We start from the raw sequence: 10,000 nt of genomic DNA, 5'->3' as shown, positions 1-10,000 counted from the left end.
GTAAACACAATAATTTAGAATTTACCAAAGTAAAATAAATTTCATTCTGGAACAGTTGCTATAACATTTTAAGAATTATAGATTGCTCTATAAGTAATAAATCTCCAACTCTGATTTTTTTTTTTTTTCTAGCAGGTTGACAGTTAATGTAGACTTTCTGTATGGTAGATTCATTGGAGAGCAGTCAGCAGTAAGAAAACGTGAAATGGATAGTTTGAAATGTTTGATAGACTCCTTCTTGTTGTCAACAACTTTTGTCATGTAGGTAACCTAATTAACAGTGTAGGAGGGTGCCCCAAGAGCATAGAAGGCAGGGTAAGAATAGCATGGATAAGGTTCAGGTAATGCCGATTGCCAGTAATGAATAATGATGAAGGATGAAGGGCAGATTATCTGATGCTTGTGTATAAACATTTATACTACGTAATTGTGAGACATAGGCTTTTGAATGAAGTGTTTTGCAAAGTTCCCTTGAATAGCCAATCTTAAACTTTTCTGTTGTAGTCTGGAGAAGTATAATAAACAAGAAGGGGCTGTGAACTAACTCCTGAGGGACACTAAAATTCTTGCTGAACTAGTTGCTAACTCAGCTTTGCTTACAGCATTGGCTTGCATAACATTCACATGTCAGAAGATTACAGGTTGTGCCACCCTGTCAAACGCTTTCTTCATCAAAGTCAATAAATCCTTGAGCTGTTAGCTCCTTGCTAAGAACTTCTGTAGTTGTCACACTAGGAAGCAGACACAAACTGCATCTCATCCAACCTTCTTTCTATAACTCTTTCTATTACTTTCAGTTTAATGTCTTTGCATTTGCTTCTTTCTAGAGTGTCTCCTTTGCTTTTATAGTAGTTGGTGTGTGATGTTGCTATGCTAGTCTTTGGGAATGACTGTTCTTTTACTATTGTCTTTACTTCTCCTCAAGCACAGGGTCGAAACGGTGTCTCTTTACTTGCCACCTGCACAAGAGTCAGTCCAGCCAGCGGCCCTGGCAACTGCCAGGTGCTAGTCAAAGCACCCACTACACTCATGGAGTGGTTGGCATTAGGAAGGGCATCCAGCTGTAGAAACACTGCCAGATCAGACTCGAGCCTGGTGCAGCCATCTGGCTTCCCAGATCCTCGGTCGAACCGTCCAACCCGTGCTAGCATGGAGAACGGATGTTAAACGATGATGATGATGATTTACTGTGTTAGTGAATAATGTATGTCCTGGTATGTCAGTTGTTTACAAGATGTCATTGACTATCACTAATTTTAAGATGCTCCTCATTTACAAATGGAACTGTAAATAACAGTTCCCAATACATATGGTAAAAATCTGCTGATATGGGAAAAAAAAGTGGACATAATCACTTTACAGACTCAAACAGTGTGCTTATTATGTGTTAGATACTCATGGTACCACATTTACCTGTTGTAGGAATAGTTTTATTTGCTATATTAGGGATTATTATTTTTAGTTGCCTTTTAGCAGCTTCTAAGACACACACACACGTTCATTGATCCAAAGATAGAACTCACACCCATCTGGTAAAATTGCTTAATTCTTAAATTGATTTTGCCATTGTGAATATTCGACTCTCTCTTGTATCATATCTTACACTAATGACTGTGGTGAATTATATACTGGATACCTTCTTTGCCAAAAACATGTTTAAGATGGTGCTAATTACATGGAGAATAAATAAACTATTAGCATAGTGATTAATTCTGGTCAACAAGGACAGAGGAGACAACTCTGAAATTTAAATTTATTGAAATTGAATGTGGGCATGCAATTGAGATCCTACTTCCTGCTATAATTCTGCTAAAGCACTATACTTGTTGACATTCAGGATGAACAATAACCACCATATATTTTGGTGATACATAATGCTTTATTGTTCATCAACTTTTCTTGTCAATTTTGTGATATTAAACTGGACAAAGCCGAATTCTATTTGCTTCAGTTGACTTTCAGCTTTTGTTTCAAAGTTGATTGGTTAGTTGAAGGAAGCGCAGTCATAAAGTATTGCTCCGGTTACTTGCAGGATGGGGAACTGTACAGAACTATAACGTTTATAGAACGTACCGAAATAAATGTAAATAATGACTTTTTATTTTACTTGTTTCAGTCATTTGACTGCGACCATGCTGGAGCACTGCCTTTGGTTGAGCAAATCAACCCCAGGACTTATTCTTTGTAAGCTTTAGTACTTATTCTATCTTTCGCTGAACCGCTAAGTTACAGGAATGAAAACACACCAGCATCAGTTGTCAAGCGATGTTGGGGGGACAAACACAGACACACAAACATACACACACACACACAAAAAAAACTGTAAGAAACTTGTAAATATATATATATATGACCGTGATTGTTACCAATGTCGCTTCACTGGCACCTGAGCCGGTGGCACTCAGGAATTCCCTAGTTTATTGTTTTATTTATTAAGACTAACTAAACATAACTATTTTTATTAGTCAGTGAAAGAATCTTAAAAGATTTCAAATCTTTGCAAACAGAATTTTATTGCAACTAGTTGCTGAACATTTATATCGTGTCTTGGTAGGTGATGAATTATCACTACTCTGGAATCACATCAATATAATATCTATAATAGAAATATAAAAATGTAATAATTATTCCTATATGTAAGTTTGAGAAAATAAATCTAATCAAAACTGATGATTTTTTTTTGGGTATTAATTTGATATTTCTCTCCTCCCCTTTTCATTTTCCTTTTACTTTAATTAACCAAAAAGCTGAGTCACAGATACGAGCTAAGACAGTGAAATATTATCAGCCGAAAAACCAGGAGCTAATAAACCAGTATACTTTAGTTAGAAGAAATTCTAGTATAAGAAGTATGTTGTATAAATATATTGTGCTTAACACCTGAAGATAGGATTATAGAAATCTCGGAGAACTTTCGAATAAAATAATTGCAACTATTATGCAAACTATATATTTTCGTTATATGTAAATTGTTTTCATTGTAGGATGTTGACAATTTTAATATCTTGAAACCACAAGTATTTAATATTGAGTATGTGAATTAGCTTTTTTAAATTTACAGTTTTCCTTGATATATTTTTGCTTTTATCATAAAATTAATACTATCATAATAGATATTCACCTTTCTTCCCTTCACCTCTTACACATTCCATTTTTATGGAATGTCTTGCTAGATGAATTACCCTGGAGTGGCAAAGAACATAAAATCGTTAACAGTGATGAAGATTAATTTTGTTAATTTTGTTTCTGCAACGTTGCCCCACCTTCAAAATTATATTAGCAAATAGTATTTTCGAAAGATTTACTGAAGAGTTTATTGAATTTTAATGTGGCTTTCCCTCTTTTAAATGACTACATTATTTATATTAAATTTATATTAAGTTTTGTAGCAAGTTTTCATTTCTAACAATATGATTACTTTGTGAAATGTGAAGAACCAGGTGTAATAAAGTATTTTGTTATTTGTTGCTGTAGTTCTTAATATTGAGAATTATAGCAACAAACATGAAATATATTTTTATAGAACGGAATTTAATTACTGTTTGAAATGGATTAATCTTCATTAAAACTTGTTGCTCAAGAAAAAAAGAAATGTATTTTTTAAGTAAATTAAATAGGTTATGATTAAAGGTTTGGGAATTATTAACTTTTCTTTTCATGGATGTGTATTAAGAATGAATTTTTCTATCATGCAGTCCATTATTTTCAATTTCAAATATCTAATTTCTTTTTCCTCCTTTGATTTGTACCTAACTTCTTACTAAGTTACAACCTGTAACTTGCTTGACTCTTGTTTTGATTATTTTTCTTCTTTTTTTTTTAATAATTCTTTTAGATTTTTAATAATTCTTATGGCATATGGCTCTTTGTTGTAACCATTGTTATTACCTTGTTGTATAGTGTGACTATTTGTGCATAGGTGTATATATGTTTATGAGTACAAACAAAAAAGAGAACTCAATACATGATGCAGAGTTTATACCGTCTGTTTCAGTCATTAGACCGCACCTATGCTGGGGCACCGCCTTGAAAAATTTTGGTTGAATGAATTGACCCCAATACTTATTCGTTTTAAGCCTGGTACTTATTCTATTGGTACTTTTGTTGGATTGCTAAGTTACAGGAAGGTAAACACATCAACACTGGTTGTTGAACAGTGGTGGGGAATAAACAGGTACAAAGACATAAACACACACACACACACATATACACACATACATACATTAGCCACTACACACATTTTTTTCTCTCTTTGTTTTTTCTGTGTCCCTTTCTGTAGAAGAGCGTAGGCTCGAAATGTAAAAGACTTTTTCTATTCCTGAGCATTATACTAATACATCTGTTTGTTTTGTACACCACCTGTCTTCGTCTTTTGTTTTTTGTGTAAACTCTCCCTATACACATACACATACACAACAGAAACTATATACACACACACACACATGCTAGTGGCATGTTAAAAGCACCCAGTACATGCTGCAAAGTGGTTGGTGATAGGAAAGACATCCAGCAATAGAACCATGCCAAATCAGACATTGGAACGCATTGCAGTCCTTGGTCTCATCAGGTCCTGCCAAACCACCCAACTCAGAGCCCAGCGTGGGACAGGGACTTTAAATGATGATTATAATGCTATATGTTAGAAACTATATGCTAGAAACTCCAGCTGTAGAAACTCAGCCAGATCAAGACTGGAGCCTGGTGCAGCCATCTGGTTTGCCAGCCCTCAGTCAAAACCGTCCAACCCATGCTAGCATGGAAAACGGACGTTAAATGATGATGATGATGATGTGTATGTGTGTGTGCATGCATACATATGGGTGTTTATATATGTTTGTATGTGCACATATATATATATATACATATATGTGTGTGTGTTATTTATATGGCTTGATCATCACTCTGTTGCTATATTACTTGGTTTAGTTTCCTTAGCAGCAGTTTTCGTTTAGCGTATCCTTTCTTTTGTCTTGTCAAGTTTTCAGGTATCTCGTTCCGAAATCTCTTTTACTTAGAATTCAGTTGTTAGAAACCTGACATCAGTGACAATAACTTTTGTTACATCATTAATATGCAGATATACTAATTACTTGCGTGGTCTTGTTTATATGGAATCTTTTATGGTTTCCCTTCACTCATTATATGTGTCTAACCGATTGTATATTGGCCAACAATGGCACAAAACAACATCACACATACACTGTCACACACACACACATATGTTGCATACCTTGATTTTAGTAATAATAGTTTATTTAAACTGGAAGCCCAATGAAGCCAGTGAATCAATGAGCTTCATAACTGCTTAGCTCAAATGAAAAACTGCCGTTTACCAATAATAACACTAGGTTATAAATTAATGATCTTTTTCTTCTCTGTTTGAGAAGAATTTACTTCGACTATTAACTGATGTAATCATAAGAATCATTAGAACACTTTGATTCTCCTCCCCACAGCATGCCATATTTACTGAGTAGGAAGCAATAACTCTATTTGTGATGGTTGCATTATTTACTGTATATTCCACCTTACTATGAATTTATCCTCTCTTTTATTATAACTTTCAAAAGACAACAGAGAAATATTGGCAGAGGGATATAAAACAGAGACAGCACACAAAGGAACTTACTTTTCTCTCATTTTTCATAGCAGTTTCAAGTTTCTTTTTCCAGCTTTGGCAGAATGGCAGAAACCTGCCTCTATTTTGATAAGTTTATTAGCTTTATTGTCATTAAAATATGCACCAGTGATTTCTTGTTCTTGTTAGCATTGTTTTGCTTTGTTTTACATCTTTCTTTCTCTTATGATTTCACTGTTTTAACTTGTTAAATGTCAGGTGTAGAGTTTTCTCAGCCGCTTTTAATGGCCTTGTCAAACAATGCAGATGTTAGCTGCTGCTACTGCAAGCTTTTCCTCTCTGTTTTCCTCTTTTAAATTCAGCATTTTAAAAATTGAATAACAAAAAAGAAGGAAGAAATCGTTTCAAAAAAGTTTCTAAAAAACGTTTTAAAAAACGGCAGCATAAGTTTCCAGAAGGAAAGAGAAAGAAGTATTCAAATGGTTGAAAGAATTTAAACTAAACAAAACATAAGAAAGTTTCAAAATAATGAATTCCATAAATGTTCTTTGGTTCTTAAATCTTGCCTAAGTTTCCTTGTTTTATTGCTAGCACAATGTTCATTATGAAACTAAATAACAAACTAGATTATTATCACTACTATATGTTTGTTCCTTCAATTTCTAATTACTGCCAACTCTCTCCTACCATCTTCATTTTTCACTTTGCTGCCTTACTGTATTTATTCATTTCTTAATACTTTTTTCGCCATTCAGCATTTCCTTAACAGTTTAGGTATTTTGCCAACTTCAAATTATATTAAACAAATCTTTATATCAAAAGAAATGCAGTGAGCAAGTTTGAATTTAATGTTATTTTGCAGCATTTTTGGACATATTAATTCTGCATTTGAAACTTGCCATGGAAATCCTAATTTTTCAGAGATTTAACTTTTGGTTATGCAAGAGGATACTAGTTTTAATCAATCCCATTCTTTGTGTTTGTGTGTGTGTGTGAACCTCATAAGCCATAAAGATACCTGTAATATACACAAACACACCCCACTTCCTTAATCTTCATTTGGAAAGCTAAGCTATGATGATGTTGATTATGATAGTGTGTGTGTGTGTACATATACACACAGAAAGAAAGAATATATGTGCAGGAAAATACGAGTATGAATGTAGTTATGCATACACACACACACACACACACACATTGTGGTAATGCTTTTCCCTGTGTATATGCATAAATGTAATCCTTTTCCCAAATAAATTGGATTTTTATATGCAAGGCTCTGATGAAGCTATAAGGTGAGACCACTGCATATTAAAGCAGAAACGGCTGTAAACTAATGGGGTTCATAAGATAATTGTTTATTCTTTTTTCATTTCATTTTCTTTTATATATATGTGTGTGTGTTAAAGGTTGAGCCTATGGAGTGTTTACCTGTCTACCAACCCCTATTGCTAACATTACGCTATCAAAACATAATTCTTCTACTTGACTCTTTCTGACTGAGGCCATACAAGGATAAATACGGCTCATCAGAGGAAGTGTGAGCAATCTAGCAATCTATAACCCATAGCTCTCATTAGCTTGCAGTATTGCTTTCATGCTCTGTGGGTTACACAGTGTTTCAACCTCAGGTTTCAATTGTTTTGGTGAAGAATTTGATACTTGTCTGGGTCTGATTATATGGGTAATGGCTGATGTAAAATCAATAACAGTTTCACTGTATTGATAAACTGACATGGCAACAAAGGATTTCTTGACAAGGATCATCTCCAATACACAATTTACACATGAATGTGTGAGTGTACGCGCGTGTGTGCACGCATGCACACAAACACACACATACACTGTCACATATATATATGTGTAGTAATTATAGTTTTTAAAATTGTTAACTATACTTTGATCTTAGCTAAAATACTGAGAAATAGCGTTTTGGCTAAGATGAAAGTATAATTTTAAATTGTTAAATTAATCCAGGTTTCCACAATGTTGAAATTACAGTCTATATTCTTAAATTAGTGGTCGTAGTTATGCAAAACTATCCTAGCAAGTACAATTTTTATAAGAAGATAGTCAACCAACGTTGACTACCTTCAGAAGTGATAATTTGTGGTTACAAGTAACTGTTTTGATTTCCAACTAATATTTGAATTGCCTTATTCTTTATCATATTAGGTTCTATTAAGTCAGATATCACAATCTGTGATCCTTTCTGATTTTCTGTGGGTTGCCTTGTTTATATAAAGATAATAATTTATTATTATAACTAGCACTATGACCCGGCAACGCCGGGTCATAGTGCTAGTGCATGCATATACAGCTGCGTACATGCATACATACACGTGAGTACTGTCCAAATCTCCGACCAATCACATACAGCTAGCGGGCATTCAATTGGCGTATCAAGTTTCGGGCATTTTGATTGGGTTTTGGATAGAAAATTCACAAAAAAGTCAATTCTATTGATTTTTTTAATGGCTTTGCGGGGTGACTGGGGAAATATAAAGATGTGCATGACCACCCTTGGACGGTTTTGAATGACCATAGAAAGTGTGAGTCCTCTAACTGAAAGATTGTGGATTTGTATAAAGGACACGCACACAGACATGTTGCCGTTTATATATACAGAAGATAACTTAATAAAGTAATATTTTGCAACGTAATATTTAAGTCTGACTTGGAAATATGATTTACTTAATGTAATAGATAGCGTTTGTTAAATCATTGTTTAGGGGTTTGTTCTGTGTTTTATTTCCTGGCTCTGTCTATGTTACCCAGAAAGTGAGAATTGGAAACATGCTGGGTTTAAATTGATTTCAGTTATATAAAAGAAATATATTCATGTGCTTATCATGGTTAAGAAGTTCATTTTGCAAACATGTTGCTTTGGTCTCAATCCCCCCTTGGGTGGTATGTGGGGCAAGTGCCTTTTACTATAAACTTTAATTGACCAAAATCCTTGTGAATGGAATTTATTAGATAAAAACTGTGCAGTAGCCTGTCAATTGCATGTACTCATGTGTGTGTGTGTGTGTGTGTGTGTGTGTAAGGTGGTTGATTTGAGAGAGTTGTTTGAGTTGTTTGGTAAAATTTGTTGCAATATCTGTTTTGGCGGCTCTCTGCATTCTTAAATTCACATCTCTCTTTGCCTTTCATTCTTCTGTGGGTGATGAAGAAAGTAGCAGCTTTTGCTTCTTTCAGCCATTGTGCTCTGGATGTTCTGCTTGGTCAAGGGTAGGAGGACAAAAAGAAAACGTGTATGCCTTCCAGTATGTGGACACCTAAAACAAGGAATTAATGAAAGTATGGTACATACTACCAAATCATCCTTGATTTTAAATGGTAGCCACACATATATATACCGGAGTAAACACATAAATGTGAAACAAGGTGGAAAAAAGAGTACTCAGATACCAGGGGTAGAGTAATATGCTTTATTTAAAAGCAGCAGAAATTCAACAAAACCTGTTACTCGGAGTTTCACGTTCCTGTTCGTTGGACAGTTTTGTTTAAAAAAAAAAAAACTGTCCGACGAACGGGAACGTGAAACTCCGAGTAATAGGTTTTGTTGAATTTCTGCTGCTTTTAAATAAAGTATATATATATATATATATATATATATATATATATATATGCATGCATGTATAAAAATGGTTTTGTTTCAGATTAAATAGCTTAGCATTTTGACAAATAAAATAAGTACTGAGATTAATGTGTTAAGTAATAAAAGAACAAAAAAATTGTATATTAAAATAGTTATAAATGCTAGACCATCAACCACACTATTTAAGTTATTTTCTATATCAAAACACATAAAGAAAAGAACAAAATAAGTCATCTTGATGAGAGAGAGGTGGCGGGGAGGGAAGGGAACATTGATGAGTCATGGTACTGAAGATAGTTGATTGGATTTGTGGTTTTTAGCCGAGAGAAAATGTATACAAATCTCTTATATTCTCTATTATTACTAAACTGTTCTTACTGTTCTGTTTGTGTAGGCAATCCGTGATGGTGTTATTGAAGCCACAATTGACCATGATCAGTGTTATGTCCAGTCTAAAGAGACGAGTGACATCTACTCAACACGTGAACCTATGACAGCATTCCATCAAAGGATAAAGTTTTGCTTGGACATTCATAATTCTTCAGTCAAGGTAAGCAGTTATTTCTATTTTCCTTCGGATCGTTACTTGTACAATGTGTAAAAATATAATTGATTTTTCTGGTTTAGCCCATCACCGAGCAAACCGTGAGTCATGATTCACATGTTGATCGTAACAAATCCTCTGAGTTCTAGTGTTGAAATCTAATTTTCTTTATATGTTTATGATAATTTTTTTTAATGAGAAATGATGTGGAGATCAAGATAAAATGATAAAAATAGCTAAATAAATGAGAGAAGACACAATATAAAGAATGTACAAA

The 10,000-nt window shown here is 34.0% G+C and overlaps 1 protein-coding gene across 2 annotated transcripts in view; it reads left to right on the top strand.

The window, feature by feature from the left end:
• The window catches only part of LOC115220893 (26S proteasome non-ATPase regulatory subunit 3), a 162,661-nt gene that overhangs the window by 91,172 nt on the left and 61,489 nt on the right, over window positions 1-10,000 (top strand). For both annotated transcript variants that reach the window (XM_036510549.1, XM_029791090.2), the window contains exon 9: window positions 9,574-9,729. In XM_036510549.1, the coding sequence (XP_036366442.1) occupies window positions 9,574-9,729 (156 nt within the window). The remainder of the gene's footprint in view (window positions 1-9,573; window positions 9,730-10,000) is intronic.

Source organism: Octopus sinensis, linkage group LG17, assembly GCF_006345805.1.
Source record: "Octopus sinensis linkage group LG17, ASM634580v1, whole genome shotgun sequence".
In the NCBI taxonomy this organism is placed as follows: Eukaryota; Metazoa; Mollusca; class Cephalopoda; order Octopoda; family Octopodidae; genus Octopus; species Octopus sinensis.
This window is presented reverse-complemented; position numbering and strand designations above follow the sequence as displayed.